This window comes from Xyrauchen texanus, chromosome 35, assembly GCF_025860055.1.
Source record: "Xyrauchen texanus isolate HMW12.3.18 chromosome 35, RBS_HiC_50CHRs, whole genome shotgun sequence".
In the NCBI taxonomy this organism is placed as follows: Eukaryota; Metazoa; Chordata; class Actinopteri; order Cypriniformes; family Catostomidae; genus Xyrauchen; species Xyrauchen texanus.
The window spans coordinates 30,588,451-30,609,005 of record NC_068310.1 but is presented as its reverse complement, the minus strand read 5'-3'; the positions used below and the strand labels follow the sequence as shown (position 1 = coordinate 30,609,005).

At 36.3% G+C, this 20,555-nt stretch overlaps 1 protein-coding gene across 4 annotated transcripts; it reads right to left on the bottom strand.

The window, feature by feature from the left end:
* Positions 1–935: 935 nt before the first annotated feature.
* Positions 936–20,330, bottom strand: LOC127628855 (serine--tRNA ligase, cytoplasmic-like). 4 transcript variants are annotated; one of them, XM_052105799.1, is made up of 12 exons: positions 13,718–15,094; positions 9,304–9,374; positions 9,116–9,196; positions 8,692–8,850; positions 7,504–7,647; positions 5,126–5,281; positions 4,128–4,349; positions 3,576–3,705; positions 2,370–2,527; positions 2,153–2,282; positions 1,966–2,049; positions 936–1,545 (listed from the first exon to the last, which is right to left on the bottom strand). In XM_052105799.1, the coding sequence occupies exons 1-12, from the start codon at positions 13,860–13,862 to the stop codon at positions 1,523–1,525; spliced, it is 1,503 nt and encodes a 500-aa protein (XP_051961759.1). In that variant the 5' UTR covers positions 13,863–15,094; the 3' UTR covers positions 936–1,522. The 4 variants fall into 4 exon arrangements, with proteins under 4 accessions (XP_051961759.1, XP_051961760.1, XP_051961757.1 ...); XM_052105800.1 differs by lacking the exon at positions 13,718–15,094 and adding an exon at positions 20,203–20,330 and having other exon boundaries at positions 936–2,049; XM_052105797.1 differs by having other exon boundaries at positions 936–2,049.
* Positions 20,331–20,555: the final 225 nt, after the last annotated feature.

Here is a 20,555-nt window from a genome sequence, read left to right as displayed (position 1 = left end):
GCTGCGTCCACACCACTAGGTGTCCCTGTAAGTCCAAGATTACCAGTTCCAAAAATTACTGATTGGACCTTTAAATGGGTCATGACAAGAGGAATACAAATTTCCTTGATCTTTTGAAATGTAAGAATTTTACTTTAAAACCATACTGTTAGTTTCAGAACTCAAAATTTCCTCCTCACAGCAAAGCTGCCTAATGACTCATTCTCGAATTCTTTCACATTGTGATGTCACACTGTGGTAGAAATTTGCATCTGACCACATACACACCTGTTTTACCTTATTACTTCAGTAGGTAACAAAAGAGAGCAGGTCAGTCAAGAACAGAGAGCCAATCATAACAGTGGCTGTTTACTGTCAAGTCTTAAAGGAGAAACAGCCAGTGGCAGATTAAGGCATGGGCTACATGAGCTGCCGCCCAGGGCAGCATCTTTCTGGTGGCAGCACGAGGCAACCACACAGACAAGTGGCTGACCTGAACTCCACCAGCCGTCTCATATACAATCAGCACCCACCTTGCTTACCTATCCATGTAACTAAATACATTTTATAAAATCTAAATAAAAAATGCATAACAAGTTCCACGTAACCAATAGTAACTGTCAAGTAAATATTAAATATCCATACTAATGCCTACAGTCACATCAAAGAATGCTGACTTTACAGTTACATGCACAATTAATTTGAACCCAACAGTATTTATACTAATTTAAAAGTATATTCCTACTCATGTAAAATCATAATAATGTAAAACCACAATCTTTAAAAAAATAAATTCCCAGCACCCATTCATTAGCTTAGAACATTATTATACAGAATTATTGCGCATCTTTTGCCATTTGCTTTACATTATTTGAATGCACTGACACGTTACTACAGTACAATAAAATAATGTGAAGCAAAGCCTTTTTCAATGACCAGACAATGCATTTCACTTTCCATTTTTATTCATTACCATAGGACATCATTCTGACACCTCAAACCAGGCATGTTAAGCAAGTACAGTACATAATCACATTTCCTGTTTTAAAGACAAATCACAAGAAATGTTTTGTCTATGAAGATAGAGACAGAGATGAATGACAGATGCATTTATAACAGCTCATCCTTTATCACTTTGAGGGTTTGTGGCAATGTGAATGGTAAGTGCTCAGTAATCAACAATTAATAACTTTAACATTTACAATCCCATTTTACATATTTACAGCACAGATTTCATTTCTAAAACAGAATATTGAAAGAAAGAGGTCTTCTCATTATGCAAAATCAATTTCCATTCAAAATAAAATGAAATACCCTCCTCTAATGTGGCACTGATGCAGTATATCGAAGTACTGTATATAATAAAGCATGTTTATTACAGTGTAAAACTTCTCACAGGAAGGAGGACAGGAAACAGGTCTTCAGCACAAGGTAAGCTTTTAATTCTCTTTGGTTTTACAGTATTTCTAACACACCCACAATATAATGCCAAACATTGAGTTTGCTTGTCGTCTCTCTCTGACTGGAGGCTCTGTGTCTGCTTTTATGCCGCTCTCCTCGTGCTCACTGGAATTAGAGACAGGTGTTAGGCATAATTTAGCTCAGGTGTAAGCGCCCTTACCGCTTTCCTCTCCCGGACGGGCGCTTGACCACGCCCCCGCTGCCACATACAGTTTTGAATTTAAATGTATCTTAGTACACCAATGACTTAGAAATGCTTTCAAAGGCTCTGTAATTTCCATTTATTGGCTAAATGTCTGTCAAACCACCATGCATTTTGAATTGAAGATTTAAATTTTCCCTCTGCAAGAAAATAATTTATGAATCTAGACAGAAAACAATGACAGTGAATGGGCGGGTGGAAATATTAAGAACCATTATGATTGGTTTTGACTGTATAGGGGTGTGGCTAAGAGTCATTGACGGACATGTTATCCACTTCATTCTCTATATCAGCATAGCTGCCATTCTGTCTCTTCTTCTTGCCTCCTTCCTGCTGTTTCTTTTGCTTCTTGGTTGCCTCCTGGTCAATGGGGGCAGGTTTTACAAACTTGATCATTTCTGTTAAACCTGAGTAAATAAACCATAATACTGTTAGTGGCTTCTTACTTTTTTCTGGTAATATTTAGTCATTAAATTTGTTCCCACACATTATATATACAGCTGTGCATACCTGGAGGCATGAATGCTCTGAGGGGTTCTGGAACTATGATGCCTTCCTCTGTCTGGAAGTTTTCCAAGATCGCACAGATAACACGAGTGGTTGCGCACATGGTGGCATTTAGCATGTGCACGAACTCAGCCTTTAGGAGAAAAGACACAATGGTTAAAATTCACAGCTTGAAACAGTGAATACAGATTATCCAGCACACTCGAAGAACAGTGCGCACCTTATCCATCATCTTCTTTGTCTGGCCGTAGCGAATACGCAGGCGGCGAGCCTGGTAGTCAGTGCAGTTTGAACAGGACACAAGCTCTCTAAAGGCCTGGGAGCCTGGGAACCAAGCCTCCAAATCCAGCTTTTTACTGGCAGCATAGTTCAAAGCACCTGTGAAATAAAGGGGAACAATACAATTGAACCCGGTGTTCATACCGCATTATTGTGACAAGCTGAAAACGTAGTGTTTTGGAAGAGAAGGTCAAAGACACTGTTAGTTTGGCCCATTTAAAATGGGGGATTTCAAAATTTTGACACCCAAATATGATGATATTTTAAAGACAACATGATGTTTACAAACTTTTATCCTCTGAAATTTTCCAAGGTCCTGAAATTACATGTTTGAAACCCCCTTGAGCATTCTTACAACATACAGAATAAACTCTTCTGAAGAAAATAAATTACATTTCTTGGAATAAACTGTTCGTAAGAAGGTATAAACATTGATGGTTTAGGGGGGAAAAAAACAACAACTTTAACTCTTTCCATTATTAGTAGTAAGAAGAATTTTATTCTTAAAGGTGCACTTTAAGCATGTCGTCTTGGACTTACACTGACACCCAATGGCATGGATGCAGCCTCATTCAAACACAATAGTTTTCAGTTACCCAATGTAGGAATTCACTATTCACAGTCAGCCATGATTAATTTAGTCCAAGACTGAACATGTCCAACAACAGAACTGTTAATGAGACCAAGCTAGTAGTATTTGGCTGGTCATGTGATTCTAAAATGGCAGCCTCCATGACTGCGCCCCTGCCCCATTTACAATAAAACAGCTTTAATAAGGTGATAGATATGACTATAGTCCTCATCTCATGTGGGTAATCATGATTTTATAAATATGTTTCAAAAATCATATTCATTTCTAAACGAGTACAACTTTTTTAATGCTGAAAAAATTACTGAGTGTACATTTAAGAATGTTTTGTGAATCTGCTAACCATTTCATAACTTACGGTGTTAATAATTTATGGTGGTTATTTAAGGAAATACTTCATGCAAACACCTAGAAGTCATTGCATTTTCAGTATACGCAGCAGAAATGCAGTCGGTGTGAAAGCATATTGCAATGGTCCTGCAGCTTTGTGTACACACTGCTTTGCCGTACGGCGTGAAACAGCATTACACTGGAGCTGTCAACGGACATGTGACAAACCTGACACAATGTTGACGATGCGGTAGGGAATTCCTAACGACTGATAAAACTCTTCAGCAGTTCCGATCATTTCATCAAACATCTCCCACGATTTGTTGTCATGAGGCGAGGCGTACACAAACTGCTCAATCTGTTAATGAAGGAAAACGATTGACAATCAGAGAGAGAGGTTGTGATTTCATAGGCAAACAATGCTATAGATAAACAAGATTCAGCTTGTTTGCTTGTAATTCATGCCAGGAAACTTTTGATGCACATATGGTTGGCTAAACTGAATTGTATTTGGACACATAATACATCTTAATTTCATTGTGTTTGCATTTTTTGCAATTACTTTAAACCAACTGCTGTGATTGTGATTTTTATTGGATGTGTGAAGTCAGTTCCCCTCAAGTTTACACAGGTGTGTAAGTAGAGTAACCACAGATGCCGTTCACATTCCAATAACAATAGACAACCAGAAAATGTCCAAATACTTTTTATGAAATGTTCTGCTTTGAAGAGTGTGGCTGTGCTACAGCAACTGTATTTTCAAGATTGAACTGCACTGACCTTCTCAAACTGATGGACCCTGAAGATCCCACGTGTGTCTCTGCCATGAGAGCCCACTTCCTGTCTGAAGCAGGTGGAGAGGCCGGCGTAGCGTATGGGGAGGTCCTCTGGTTTCAGCCACTCATCTCTCAGGAAGGCAGCGATTGGCTGCTCTGATGTGGCGATTAAATACTTCTCGTCCACTGTATTGTCGTCTGACGTCTCGCTTCCTTTCCCAATTACCTGTATGATCACATGACAGGAAATTGTGCCATATTTTATTATTTAGGGATAGGGGTTTGTTCAGATTCCTAATCTGAAGTATAAGCAACAGTAATAGTTGCTTTGGCAAGCTCCTCTCATAAGTTATTAGCTGACGCTTTAATCAAAAGTGGCCTAGCGTACTTACTACATTTGTTAAAAGGGCAGTGTTTCTGGAGTAACCCGAGGCAAAGTAACTGTTAGAAATAAAAGTCTTCTAAACGATAGCAGTGCCTTTTTCTCCATCGTTTATTGAGTCGTGAATCAACACAAAGCATTGAACCAACGTTGGGGAGCAAAATAAAAAATAGAAAAGCTCGCCCTTCTAAAGTCTTGCATTCAAGGATATAGTGCGAAACTATGAGGGAGGTTTACAGTATTATCCAATGAGAACACGCATTACATCATACAGATATCACAGATAACGAACGATTCCATATGACAAAGGCTCCTTCGAATCTGTCATACACATTCATACAATATACACAAACATACAGAAAGAAAGAAATGAGGCAAGGAGGGGGCTCTGTACAACTCCAAGTTAATATGAAACAGATGTTTGAGAATGCACAGACACAGCATTTCTCTCTTGGACATAACTGAGATATAGACCTATTTCTAACAGTAACTTAATACACTTTTGAGTACCTGCCAAGATATGTTAACCGCTAAGCCACACCTAACCAAAATCACATGCGTTTTGGGTAAAAAAAGAAAACAAACATTAAAACTGTCAAATTAACAGATGTTGGACAAACCTTGTAGAGCTCCTCGTCAAACTGGCTCAGCTGAGCAACCTCCTGCATAACTTCTTTCCTCATGAAAAAGGGTGTGTAGAGGAGATTGTAGTTCTTGCTGTACAGGATCCGCAGTGCGTAGTTTATTAAGGCCTGCTCCAGGAAAACTAGAGGCCCCTGAAAGAACATTTCAAGCATTTTGGGATTTTGTGCTTGTTTGCTGCTTTTGATTTTATTAAGATCCTCCAGGACTGCGGCAGACGTGAGACATTATCAAGTTGTTCTAAAAACGAACATTAGATTCTTCTAATAAACCCAGACAGTTTTGTCATTGTTAAAGGTCCCCTGACATGAAATTTTCACTTTCTGAGGTTTTTTTAACATTAATATTAGTTCCCCTAGCCTGTATTTGGTCCCCTCGTGTCTAGAAATTTCAGTCGGTGTAAACCGAGTTTTGGCTATCTTTCTCTGCCTGTGAGAAAATGAGATCTCAGACGGGCTGATCTTGAATCTCCCCTGTATGACGTCATACGGAGGAAAGGTTACCTCCCCCTTCTCTGCTTTGCCCGCCCAGAGAATTCGAGCTAGGAAGTACGAACGCGCGCGATTTTAGTTTATCCTCGAGAGATATCATGGCGTGTGACCGATCGAAGCACAAAAGTTGCTCAATAATTGAATGCACAAATGATCACAGAAGTCTTTTTTTACTTCCTTCATCCAATCCCCAGAAGGATCAATGGATAAATTTCATTTACTCTGGGAATGCACCAACACAACACACCAAATTTTTGTATGACTGCGCCAAACATTTCACAGACGACTGTTTTCACAACATGGGTCAGTTCAGAGCTGGGCATGCTGAACGTCTGAAACTGAAGTCTGGATCAGTACCAACTCTCTTTGGCTCACCTACAAACCTCGGACAAGTAAGTCAACTAATTATATATAATTGTGTTGCTTTACTATTTATGGTTACCTAGCTTGTTACACGTAGAATGTGGTTGTAACATTAGCTATGCAGCTAACAGCCGAGTTACTGTCGCTAATGTAAAGGTAGATAGCATCAGGTATATGTGTGAATACACACACTGTAACGCAAGTGTTGTACACTTCTTTGTTATTTGGATATCCGTTCTCCTGTTGGTGATATGTTTACGAAATTACAGACGTTTCAGATCTCTGCGTACTAGAACATCTAACGTTAGGCACAAAAAAAACAGTTTTTCCCCATGCTAGCCGCACACACTTGGCTAATGAAGCTCATTCTGATTCTGATTCAAACTGAAACGCTTGAACGACTGCGTGTCTAAGTGCCATTGCAATATATCCAATGTAAACATGCATGGTACCGTTGCCGCAAGCTGGTCAAGACCACACCCACACTACACCTTGCCCCGCCTTTCTCCTCCTCATTAGCATTTAAAACTACAGACACTGAAACGGCACGTCTGAAGGAAAGCTCATTATGGGTTGGCTTGTAGTGGCTATAATTCTGTACCAAGGCTGAATTTTGTAAAAGAGATTTCAGATACAGTACTAGGGACCACTAAGGCCTATATCAAAGCCTACAAAAAGAAGCATGTCAGGGGACCTTTAAAGCTTTCTCCATTTCATGGATAAAGGTCTTTTTTTCTGTTTAGAAAAAATGTCCATGCATCTACTTAAAAAAACAAAGAGGCCCTGATTAAAAGATTCATCTTGGGATTTTAAGAATCAATACTGGATCATTCAAACGAATAAATCGGAAAACCAATATTTTTACCCAATATGCTCTTGTTGAAAGCTTCTCTAAGAGGATAGAGTTGGACGAAGATTAGCCAAGCCCTTAACATGTGTTTTTGCATGGTTAGTATGCACATCACCTAACAATAGTCTGTTTAATGTCTGTTTACAACAGATACAGTCTGTCTGGGTTTATATGTACACTACCGTTCAAAAGTTTAGGGTCACATACTCATTCTTTATTTTATGTTTTTCACATTTTAGAATAATAGTAGTCAGCAAAACTATGGAATAATAGAAATGGAAATATGGGAATTATTTTGTGACCAAAAAAATCAAAAATAAATAAAAACCATGTTATATTTTAGCATCTTCAAATTAGTCACCCTTTGCCTAGAATTTGTAGACATATACTGTTGACATTTTCTCAACCAACTTCATGAGGTATCACCCTGGGATGCTTTTTAAACAGTATTGAAGGCTGCTTTTCATAATAATTTGATCCAAGTCATCCATTTCAAAAACTTTTTTTTTTAATACAATTTTAGTTTTGTAAATAAATAAATGTATATTTTTTGGCACAATAATATTTTGTCTACAAAATTAATTTCAAACTTTTAAGCATACGTCGGTTGAACGGTAGTGTAGGTGGCAGACTTGTTTTCATGGCAACAAACCTTAAGAAAGTATCCTCTGCTACCAGCCACAACGGCTCCTTTTTCTCCTTCGTATCCATCCACCATGACAACCAGGTCCACGTGGGAGTACTTCTTCTGCACAGAGCAGTCGCCCCATGTGCGCTCCACCTTATTATCTACATCCTAATAAAGAGGAAAACAGCTGTATATTACTGCAAGAGGATCCAGTAAATGTTTAACATTTCTTTTATTCATCTTAAGTTCCTTATTGACAATATGTGAGCAAATGGTTTATAACCAGGCTGACACTTCTTGCCCCCTTAATCTAAGAGCTTCATTATTTGCAATCTTGGGTGTCCAGAAACACTCGGTACGTTTCAACGTATTCCGTCCATTCAAAAGTTCACATTCTCGGAACCTGGGTAGCTCACCAAGTATTGACGCTGACTACCACCCTTGGAGTCTCGAGTTCGAAAACAGGGCGTGCTGAGTGACTCCAGCCAGGTTTCCGAAGCAACCGAATTGGCCCGGTTGCTAGGCAGGGTAGAGTCACATGGGGTTCCCTACTCGTGGTTGCTATAATGTGGTTCTCGCTCTCGGTGGGGCGCGTGGCAAGTTGTGCGTAGATGCCACGGAGAATAGCCTCAAGCCTCCACACGCGGTATGTCTCCGCTCAACAAGCCACATAATAAGATGCAAGAAGGACTTAAATATTGATCTGTTTGTGGATTAATTTTATGCTGCTTTTTTGAGCGTCACAGTTTTTGACCCTGTTGCCTTGCATTGTATGGACCTACAGAGCTGAGATATTCTTCTAAAAACATTTGTGTTCAGCAGAGGAAAAAAGTCCTACACATCTGGGAACTCTAAAGGAAAAAAAAAAGAGCACAGATGTAAATCAAGACTGCCAATGAATAATGACTTAAATTTCAGTCTGTTCTCATGTGGCTTTAGAAGACTTGGAGTTTAATTCAATAGTCTTTTTGACTATTCTTGTGATGTCTTTATTGTGCTTTACTTGTCCTTATTGGAGTTTGACATTGACAACCCCAGGTTACAATCCACTTTCATTATATGGGATAGAACAGTGTGAACATTTTTCAAAAAATATCCTTTTGTGTTCCACAGTAGAAAGTCAGTCATATGGGTTTGGAACGTCATTAGGGAAAGTAAATGATAAAATATATTTTTAAAACATTGCCCCCATGCCCACTTGTTAAAACTCACCTCATCATTGCTAATGGGCACAGAGGGGTGCAGGAGGTTGCCGATCTCTCTCAAGTACTCAAAGCGCTCACCCTCAAGCTTAAGCCGATCACTGTCTGTCTTCTGTACTGCCTCATCCACCAGTAACCGCACCCTCTTGATCTGAGTCACCGTGAGGGACTGCCAGGGACAGGATGCAGAATTTGCGGTCAAAATGAACTCATTACACATTGTGAATTATTACTTGATGTGTTTGATTTTGCAGTTTGGCCGGGAATTCAGAAAGATTTGAGATGGTTACGATTTCCAAAACACAACAAAGAACACCCTGTGACTTTTCTAGGAAACCTGACAAGTTTGAAAACCACTAGTAAAGTACACAAAGAAGTCTACCAATAAACTGAGCATATCCGTGGAGTAAATTATTTAATATTGCGTTACTCACTGATAACGTTTCTGTAGTGAGGTCTTCCAAGTTCTGTGCCTCTTCTGGAAGAGTCTCATCATCACCAACAGGCTCTTTCTTCTGCAAAAAAAAAACAGAGACACATGATAAGATCAAAAGCATGTTGCATATTCCTTTATTACGGATTATATAAATACAACATTGCCTACTGGCAATGCTCCACGTACCTTCATTTTTTCGCCAATGGCCTTGCTGCACAGATTCTTGGCCTTGTTTAGGTTATCTGCGGTAAAGCGACCTGGAGGCAAAAAAAGAATACAAACATTAAAACATGACATTGTTTTACTGGCAAGAGTAATTATACTTTCTATAACTATACTTTTAAAGGAGTATTTCACCCAGAAATGAAAATTCTCTCATTCTTTTCTCACCCTTATGCAATCCCAGATGTATATGACTTTATCTGCAGAACTGATTTTTAGAAGAATATTTTAGCTCTTTTGGTCCATTCAATGCAAGTGAATGGGTGCCAAAATTTTGAAGCTCCAAAATTCATATAATTCTGCATAAAAGTAATCCATAGGACTACAGTAGGGTTTCACGATATACCACGGTTTGAATATTGACGGTTATCATACCATGTACATTTGTTTATCTACAGTATTGAGAAAAAAATGCAACCAGACGGAGAATCTCACATATGCCTGCGCATCTCCTTTCACCCTTTTCTGCCTGTCAGACTCATCAACTTGTGTCACACACAACACACAAATGCAGCGGAGAAAATGTCAGAGAGAAGTGAGGCATGGGGGTCTGACATAAGTGTGTGTGTGAGCTAAAGCAGTGTTTCTCAACTGGTCTATTCGGACTGGGTCACAGACAGCAGAGAAAGAACAATGCCATGGTTCTCCCATATTTCGGCGGCCGCCCAAGTGATCAAATCAAATCAAATCAAATCACTTTATAGACTATTTAGGACTGCTGAGGCAGATTTAATGATAATCTCGCAAACAGCTAAAGCAGACATGGGCAATTTACCATAAAATAAAAAACAATTTCATTGGATATTTCAGTTAACTTGCATTGGGAAGTCATGCGTCTCCACAAGTGTTTACATGCCCAGGGTTGCCAGATAAGAGACGAAACACCCCCAGTTTGAGATTTATACTTACGCAAATTGGAAATATTCCGCCTAATGTTATACTTATTTTGCAACATAAAAGGAAATGCAACCCAGGATACATTAAATACAGGTTATGTTTAATCTATGGCAGGTTGAAACTTGATTTCCAATGTAAAATCTGTCCTGGAGCAAAACCAGTTGAGAAGCTCTGAGATAAAGATACAGACAGGAGCAGTCTGACTGTGCTGTCGTGCACATCCAGTATATATTAATTATTAATAATCATAGGACATTACTTCAAAAGCTCACACAGCTGATGTTATTTATCATTTAGTAGTTAATTTAACATATAAACTAGCATGCTTTAGTTATATAACATGCTATAGTTACATTATATCTTTTATCATGTATATAATTTGATTTATTATTATAATTCTGTGATCTTTCTTATTTTTTCTATTTATTTTATTTTCAAAAGGGAGACTTTTTTACACATTCTTCAATAAAATAAATGGTTTCAAGTTTCAATTATAATAAAGAGTTTCCTCAAAAATAAATAAATAAAATAACCCTTCTGTTTTCACTGATAATAGTAATTGTGTAATACCGTATACCATGAAATTTTTTGAGGCGGTTATCATACCGTGAAAATCTCATAACGTTGCAACCCTACTACACATCCTGGCTGGTCTTCACATGTACCTAAACTACAGTGGTTAAATCAATGTCTTAAGAAGTGATATGATAGGTGTGGATGAGAAACAGATCAAGATGCAAGTCCTGTTATAATATAAATTCTCCTCCCTGCTCAGCACTCTGCTTTAACTTTTGCATTCTTGTGTTTTTGGTGATTCACATTCTTCATGCATTTCGCCCCCTACTGGGCAGGGAGAAGAATTTCTAGCAAAAAAACAGGGGGTGATCCTGAGGGATCCCAAATACAGTCAAATTATTTGTTTTTTTTCTGCATCTTCTGCACATATAAGTTCTTCCCAACAGTGGCATTATATGAGGTCCAGATTTTGACAAAGGAACTAATATGCAACTATTACAAAAGGTGCAAACAATTATTGATGCACAAGAAGGCAACATAAGAACAAAGGACTGCAAACGTTGAACAGTAAGATTTGTGTAAATAAGAATACATTTTGTGTTATGAAGCTCTTTAAGAGCAGTACTAAATAAAAAATAGAGTTGTTGCTCCTTATTTTGTGGAAGGGTGAATTAAGACATCTAAATTCACCCTTCTGATGAATTAAGCACTTTTCATCAAAACAAGGCGATCTTCCAGGTATTCCATTACTAAAATTTCTAAACAATAAATGTAAGCATTTTAAGGACCTTGTGAAAGAAAGTCATATGGTTTGGAACAACATGAGGCTGAGTAAATTTTTTTTTTTTTTATTATTTTTTTTTAAGAACTATCCCTTTAATTATTAGACTTTTAATTGATTAAAAGGGATGAAAACTACCAAACTCTAATTTCCTAATACTTCACATTAGCTGCATTGTCAAGAACAGGTTTACTGCACCGAGTCAGCAGCTCCACCTCTGTGTGTTTTACTACAGCACAATGATTGCATCAGATCCAGTCAAGTGATGATGCGACACTTGTTTAATCAATTCACCTCTTTGTTATCTCTCATCCAGGAATAACACCAGATGTAAACAAATAAAAGGCTCAATAGCCAATTATATTCGTTATAAAATGTATAGAATATTTAACACTGATGACAGCTGGGTTAACTTGAGGCAATGCTTCATGCTACTTCAGAGCCGGCTATTATGTTTTTCAGCCTAATCTACAACATTTTATATCAATGTCATTATTGCACATTTAAAATGCATTGTACATAACACATATTTGTAAACATCTGAGATCATTCACATGCTGGCATGTGTTTAAGAAGCTTTAGCACTCACATTTCCTCCATTCTGTGTCCGACTGGACCAGTTTATCCACCAGAGACACATCTTTAAACCGTTTCCTCTGGGTTTCCCTGACGATTTCAGGATCGCCGCATTTATCGGTGCGAAACAGATCTAAATCGAGCACCATTGTTGCTGAAAACCCAGTGTGCGGTGCGGATGAATGAAGGCAGGCACTGGGATATGGAAATGGAAAGTGTGGTGGACGTACAAGGAGGGAGGCGCTTGAGAGCTGCTGAATGTGAATATTCATAACGCTGCTGCATGTGAATTAAAAAAAACATTTAACTTTTGCTCATAAACATTACATAATTAGCGTTTTTTAATACAAAAAATACATATTTGATAATATTTGATAATATATATATATATATATATATATATATATATATATATATATATATATATATATATATATATATATATATATAAGAAACTAACACGGAAAAAGAAAAAACAATTTAAACAAACGGAAGTTTGCTTACTATGACGAAGGTGTTGCTCATTATTATTAATTACGACACATATGGTTAATTCATATTCATGAGACTATCCTTCACCGTAGTGGGATTCGGAAATTATCATGCTGCAGTTGGGTCATTTTCATTACTGCTTCAAAATGAAATATAACAAATAAACCTTTATCTGTGACATTATTGAATTATTCCAAATTAGGATAATTTCCTTCTTGTCAGCCATATTAAAGTTGACAATTTATCAGCAACAGTCTGGATTGTTTTACATAATTCATGTGTGGTGTATATTAACTATATATTAAGCCTAATTTATTGTTAATTTTATATTTTATAATACTTGTCATGTTTTAAATAAAGTATTGTGTACGGTGGCCCAGTAGTGCACAACACAACGAAATTCAAAAAGCAAACATAAGTTCACAACACAACGGAAACAAGCCACAACACAACGGAAACAAGCCGCAACACAACGGAAACAAGCCACAACACAACGGAAACAAGCCGCAACACAACGGAAACAAGCCACAACACAACGAAATAGCCACAACACAACGGAATAGCCACAACACAACGGAAATGATCCCGACCACTAGGTGGCAGCGTCGGCACTAAAAAGCCGATATTTCCTCAGGAGATTTTATTTTAAAATTATTATATAAGCCTAAAGGCGCACACATTCATTTTGACTGTCTGATCAGCCTCACGTTCTGTTCCTGTCAATCATACACAAGGTGTCAACCAATTATACGGCACGAGGGAGGAGCCGAGCCATCACACACTCACACACACACACACACACACACACACACACAGCGTCAAATAGTAGTGGGAAGTTCGGATCATTTTACTGACTCGGATCTTTGAGTCTCGTTCAGCAAAATGAACGAATCTTTTTTCGAGTCATTTCGTTCATTTCAGCAGAATATAATTAAATGTCATGTTAAATAGCCCAAAACATCAAGTAGTCTACTTACGAAAATGTTGATTCAATTTGAAATAAATAAATAAAAATAAACTATAGGGTAATGCAGCCAAAGCCAATTTATAAGAAACCGAAATGTTAATTTATTAATTGGGTCTTAAGTTTAAGCTATTGCAGTTAGTTCACCTCACCTCCTTTTTCTCCGCCTCTTGTGTCATCGGGTTCGAACTTCAAAACGTTAAAAATACTTAGTTGTCGATGTCGACTCGTCAGTGTCTGTGTGTGGGCCGTGTGGTGTGACACAGCAGCCAATGCACTCACTGACTGCATGCACATGCAGCATACCGGTCCGGATCCGGAAAGATAAATGATTAGTTCAAGTCTCGACTCTCGAGTCTTCGGGTTTGGGTTCGGCCGGGTCCGAGTCTTTCGTTCTTCCCGTCAGTCCCATAGAGACTATGCTGTCAGTACCGGAAAGAGAAATGATTAGTTCGTCTCTTCGGTTCGAGTCGTTCGTTCTTCAAGTCAGACTCACAAACCCATAGCACTATGCAGAGACAGAAATGATTAGTTCATCTTTCGAGTCTGAGTCCTTCGTTCTTTTGTCACGTGACAGCCCTATTAAATACTTAACCTAGTTCATAATTCACATCATTCTTACAAACATGTTGTAGTTAGTTTTTTATTTGATTTTTACTTTTACAGTTACATGTTACGTTTCTGGTCTCAAATTGTATCTTTTTTCATATGTATTTGTGAATTTCTGTCATGAAGATTCTTTTCTATAACATTGAATGTAGTAATGTAGAATGTAGTATTCATGCATTTTTCCATTCACTATGTTTTTTAGTCCATAAAAAATCACCTAAAAAGTCTACGAGTTGTTTTGTGAAAAGTCACAGTATATAACTTAAATATGCAGTTATTTAATAAACCTATGAAACCTACACCTTTGTAACATAGCTTATTACAACACTGTACACACTATATTGACTGGATGTTTATTGTTTGTTTATTTTTTGCCAACAATGCTTTAAAAAAAATTGGATAACTATCCAAAAAGGAATTAAATAAAAATAAATAAAAAATAAATAAGAATGAAAAGGACACTATAAAGCCACAGAGCATAACCATATAACTTAAATCACAATATGCAAAATGCATAGTGCTATGGGTTTGTGAGTCTGACTTGAAGAACGAACGACTCGAAACCGAAGAGACGAACTAATCATTTCTCTTTCCGGTACTGACAGCATAGTCTCTATGGGACTGACAGGAAGAACGAAAGACTCGCACCCGGCCGAAACCGAACCAGACGAACTAATCATTTCTCTTTCCGGTACTGACAGCAGCATAGTCTCTATGGGACTGACAGGAAGAACGAAAGACTCGGACCCGGCCGAACCCGAAGACTCGCGAAAGATGAACTAATCATTTATGACTTCATGTACCTTATGCGATGTTGCGCGCATGCGCGGTCAACACAAAATGAACGAATCACTCTCTGAGACAACTCGGTAGTCCCGAGTCATATTAAAGATTCGTTCAAAATGAACGAATCGTTCATGAACGACACATCACTAGCGTCAAACTCGGAGGAGAGGAGAGGAAAAACACATGTGAAAACAAAGCAAAAGCAGGAAAATGAGTCGGAAGCACAGCAGCATTTGGAACCACTTTAATGATGTGGACAATGTTAAAGCACAGTGTAGAATTTGCCAAAAAAAAAAATATCGCATAAAGCCGGTTCTACGCACAACCTACACCGGCATATGCGAACTGTGCACCCAACTGTGAAAGCTAGCGGAGCTTCGAGAAACAGCTTTTTCTTTAATATGGGTTCTATTATGTTCAGATTGTATTTGTTTTGAATGTTGTTTCTATACATTAAAAAGTTCTAATGCAAATGCTTAATAGTATTATTTTTTCATAACAAATCAATGCATTTTTAAAGAAATTGTGAGACATTGCGAGTATGATTTCATTTAATAATTGAATTAGAATTGTTTTCACACCTATAATAGAGAAACATTTTTTTTTTTAAAGAGCCGTTTGTGAGCCAAAAGAGCCGGCTCTTTTCAGTGAGCTGAGTCAAACGAGCCGACTCACGAAAAAGAGCCGGATTGCCCATCACTTTTTTTTTTTTTTTTTTCCTTCTTTATTGAACAATACCAATTTACAAAAACAAATAGGGAACAATCAAATGCCAAATACAAATATACACTTTTTTATTTTTTTTTTTATTTTTTTTTTAAATCTCCATTCTAAATGTCCATATGTGTATATATTACATACAATAACAACAAACAAAACAACATTTATTAACTATTATCTAAGGGGTGCAAGGAAACATTTAAAAAAAAAAAACATATTTAAATCTTACCAAACTTAAAAGGAAAGAGACTCATACATGGATTTATACAATTCTTCAAGGGTTTGATTCTCTTTGGATAAATGTTTTAAAGATTCTAAATAATTTTTGCATTCATTTTTAAAGTAATTTAAAGAGGGCTTACTGTTATTCCACTTACTTTTGTGTATATGGTATTTACCCATTGTAATAATAATGTTCAAAGTATAAGACAACTTTTTTGAAAACCCATCTGCATAAACCAAAATCTGAAACAAATTTAGTGATGGAATATCAGTGTTGATATCAATGTTTAACCAACTGAAAAGATCCTGCCAGAATTCCAATATTACTGGACAAGAATAAAATAAATGATCAATGGTTTCGGGCTCTACTAAGCAAAAAACACAAGGATCTACTTCGAAACGGAATCTTTTACGCAAAACCTCAGCAGCGGGATACACTTTATTAATAATCCTAAACTGAATATCCTTCATTTTAGGTAGTATTGGCCATTTAAGGTACTTACAGAATTTGTTTTTAAAAGTTTCATTTTCAAATTGTTTAAATTTTGAAGGTTTATCGTAATCTGAAAACAACTTACATTTTAATACATTCCCTATTACTTTATTACTACATTTTTTGTCTCCAATATATACTTCACCAATCTTTAACTCGGGCAGTTTAACAGTTACCTTTGAGTATGTAAGAGTGCTTTGGATTTGTTGTTTTAAAGCAAGAGGAATGGCTTTACACAGTGTATTAAATTCTCTAATGGAACATTTTATCTCAAATTTCTCCATGAATGCATTATGTTGAATAATTAGACCTGTTTCATCTAAAAGATCAACAACATGTATAACATTTTTCCCATACCACTCCTTTTTGAATACTGACTTTCTATTTATTGTAATGGTTCTATTATTCCACAATGTGGAACAATGTGGTGAAACATTTTGAGTGAATATCAATTTCCAATAGTACAGAATCTGCTTGTGGAATTTTGAAAGCTTAATTCACAATTTGGAAACCTCAAAATCACATTTCAGCAAAAAATCTAGTCCTCCAACTTGCTCGAATATAGACTTTGGAATATGATACCACATTGAATTGGGTTGAGCTAAATACATTTTAATCCAATTCAGTTTAAGTACTCCAACCATCGATTCAAATTCAGAGGCTTTTAGACCTCCCTTTTTATAATCTTTAATCATCTGAGATTTTTTAATATAATGAGTTTTGTTTTTCCATATAAAATTAAACAAAATAGAATTTACCTTTTTTATCAGTTGAGGAGAAACATACAGAGAGTAGCATGGGTAAATCAGTTTAGATATACCTTCTGCTTTGGTCAAGAGTATTCTGCCCATGATAGACAGATCTCTCATAAGCCAATGATTAAGGGATTTTTTCATACTATCAATTCTCTCTTCTGTATTTACTAATTCTCTCATATGAATTTCTTTAACCATTTTTAAACCTAAGTATTTCACTTCAGATTGAACAGGTATGGATTCCATATTTTCTTCATTACATGAAAAAAGAGGAAAAAGTTCAAATTTTTTTTAAATTTAGGCATAAACCTGATGCTCCAGAAAAAACTGAAATAATATTCAGAGCTTTTTTAACTATAGATTTGTCTTTTAAAAATATTACTGTATCATCAGCAAATTGACTAATTCGATATTCATAATCAGAAATGGTAATTCCTTTTAATTGAGGATGGTTGACAACTAAATAAGCTAACATTTGAGTACATAATATAAATAATTTTGGAGAGATTGGACAGCCCTGTCTAATACCACGCAAGATGTCAATTCTAGGAGTCATGCCTGGATTAAGGGATATATAACTATAAATGTTGTTATAGAAAATTTTAATTACCTTGCAAAACCCTTCCCCAAAACCAAACATTCTAAGCGTTGTAAATAAAAATTCAAGCTCCACAGTATCGAATGCTTTAAAGAAATCTAAAAACAAAATGAGGCTTTCTGAATGTATCAGTGATTGATAGTCAATCATATCCAAGATTAGTCTAATATGGTTTTGAATATATCTTCCCTTGATGAATGCTGATTGATATTCCTCTACAAGTTTCCCAAGTACCAATTTAAGACGATTAGCATAAACCAGGGCAAGTAATTTATAATCTGTACATAACAGCGTTATTGGTCTCCAATTATCTAATAATAACAACTGTTTTTTAGGTTTAGGTAACAAGGTTATTAAACCTGTTTTAATAGTAGGTGATAAACTTCCTTTCTGAATACATTCTAAAAGTGCATTATATAATAGGTTACGAATATCTTTCCAAAAATGTTTTAAAAATTCAGTAGATAGACCATCAATACCTGGTGATTTACCATTACTCATCTGTTTTAAAGCTAAATCCATTTCCTCCAAGGTCAACTCATCATCAACTAAAACCTTGTCTTCCTCTTTCAGTTTAGTTATTTTATTTCTTATATTCCCAAATAAAGAATCACAATTTGCTTTATTATAATTGGATTTATAAAGGTTAGAATAGAAAAGAAAAATTTCATTTTGAATCGTTGTTTGATCATCTGTTATAATTTCATTAATCTTAAGTTTGCAAATCTTTTTCTTTGTTTGTCTTTGCTTTTCAAGGCCAAAAAAATATGAAGAACTTTTTTCTCCCTCCTCAATCCATTGCGCTCTTGATCGAATATAAGCTCCATTTGCTTTTTCTGAATATAACTCATCTAATTGAGATTGCAGCGTCTGTAATTTTGCTGAATTATCTGGTGCTTTCTGTATATTAACTACCAGAGAGTTAATTTCTCCAATCAATTCCCTTTGTTTCTGTTTTCTCCTCACTGATAAAAATGTACCTGTATCAATTGCTATTTGTTTAACACTAAATTTGAACCATTCCCATTTATTTAAGTTAGACATATCTAATTTATCAATCTCTTCAATAAGAGCCAACACTTTTTGGTAAAATCTATCATTCTTTAACAAGTCATTATTAAACTTCCAAATATTAGTAGAAATGTTAAGTTTCTTACTAACTTCTATAGACAGAGTGACCATACAGTGATCTGTAAGTGGGGCTGCTGTAATTTTACACTCAGAGACACTTTTACATAGTTCACAAGAAATAAGCCAATAATCTAATCTTGAACATTGCCCATTTCCTGAGGGGTTAAACCACGTATATTGAAAGATGCTTGGGTTTGATACCCTCCAGTAATCAACCACATTTACAGTTTTACAGAAATTCAGTATTGTATCAGAATGTGAAGCTCTCTGAGGTCTCCTATCTAGCCATGAATCAGGGGCAATATTAAAGTCACCACCTATTATCACATTTTCTGCATTATACTTTTTTTCCATTCATTAACCGATTTTCCAAGTTTCTCAATCATTTCTCTATTAGCCCCTTTACTGTTATACCCATAAATACAAAGTAATATGTAACATTTATCATGTATTTCTACTGCTACCATTAGCCAATGGCCTTCTGTATCCCCTTCGTGAAAAATAACAGAGCCTTCAAATCTGTTAAATAATACCATCACTCCAGCTGAATGAGAAGATCCATGTGCAAACCAGGCTAAATCGCCCCATTGAACTTTCCAAAATCTTTCATCAATTAAAACCGAGTGAGTCTCTTGTAAGAAAACACAATTCACTTTTTGTTCCTTGCAAAATAAAAAAATAGCTTTCCTCTTAACACTGTTTTTTAACCCCCTAGCATTTAAAGTTAGAAAAGAAATGGGCATAAATTAAGTTAACGTTACTATCTCAACCCTTAGCACACACTTAACTTTAAACGCAGGAGTGAACATGTTGTCCTTATTATAATACCATAACATCTAGAACAAACAGTTTTAATTTAGTTAACCTCTTTTCTTACAAATTTTTTTTTTTTTTAGATAAATTCCATCTGTCCTTATGTACGGAAGAGGATTAGGGCCAAGCAATAATAAAAAAAAATAAAGCCATCTCGAGATTAAAGTCATTATAATGCGAGATTAAACTCGTTAAATTTCGAGAAAAAAGTCGAAATACAATCTTGAGAATAAACTCATTAAATATCGAGAATAAAGTCGTTGTGTTTCGAGAAAAAACTCGTTAAGTTTAATCTCGCATTATAATGACTTTATTCTCGATATTTAATGAGTTTATTCTCAAGATTGTATTTCGACTTTTTTTCTCGAAATTTAACGAGTTTAATCTCGCATTATAATGACTTTAATCTCGAGATGGCTTCATTTTTTTATTATTGCTTGGCCCTAATCCTCTTCCGTACTTATGTGATTGCAACAATCTTGAATATTTTTACGTGAGGCTACGTATTACCTTGAGAGCACACAATTACGGGTCAACTCTTAACCCATCAATCAGTGCATAGCCTTCTTTTAAAAACGCTCTCTTCCCTTTTTTTCTTGCTTCTTGGACTTTTGACCACAACTTAGCACGAGCTTCGCGATCTTCCTTTGAGAAGTCTTCTTTGAAATGAATGTTCATCTCTTTACACACTCTTGCCTCTCTTGATTTTTTCCACACTTCATCACGCACAGTTCGCATCGCAAACTGAATGATCACTGGCCTGGGTAACTTGTTGGTAGCAGGGTCGTTTCTTCTTCCTAACCGATGCACTGTATCCACCGACTGCCGGAGCTTCTCCACTGACCACGGAATCACCCTGGTAA

Bases quoted from the DNA above. Each gene is read 5' to 3' on its own strand.
- LOC127628855 (XM_052105797.1), bottom strand. From the start codon at position 13,862: ATGTGCATGCAGTCAGTGAGTGCATTGGCTGCTGTGTCACACCACACG. The intron at 4,350-5,125 runs GTTTGTCCAACA...GTGATCATACAG, and splicing joins TTGACGAGGAGCTCTACAAG to GTAATTGGGAAAGGAAGCGA. The intron at 3,706-4,127 runs GTCAGTGCAGTT...CTTCATTAACAG, and splicing joins GGGTCCATCAGTTTGAGAAG to ATTGAGCAGTTTGTGTACGC.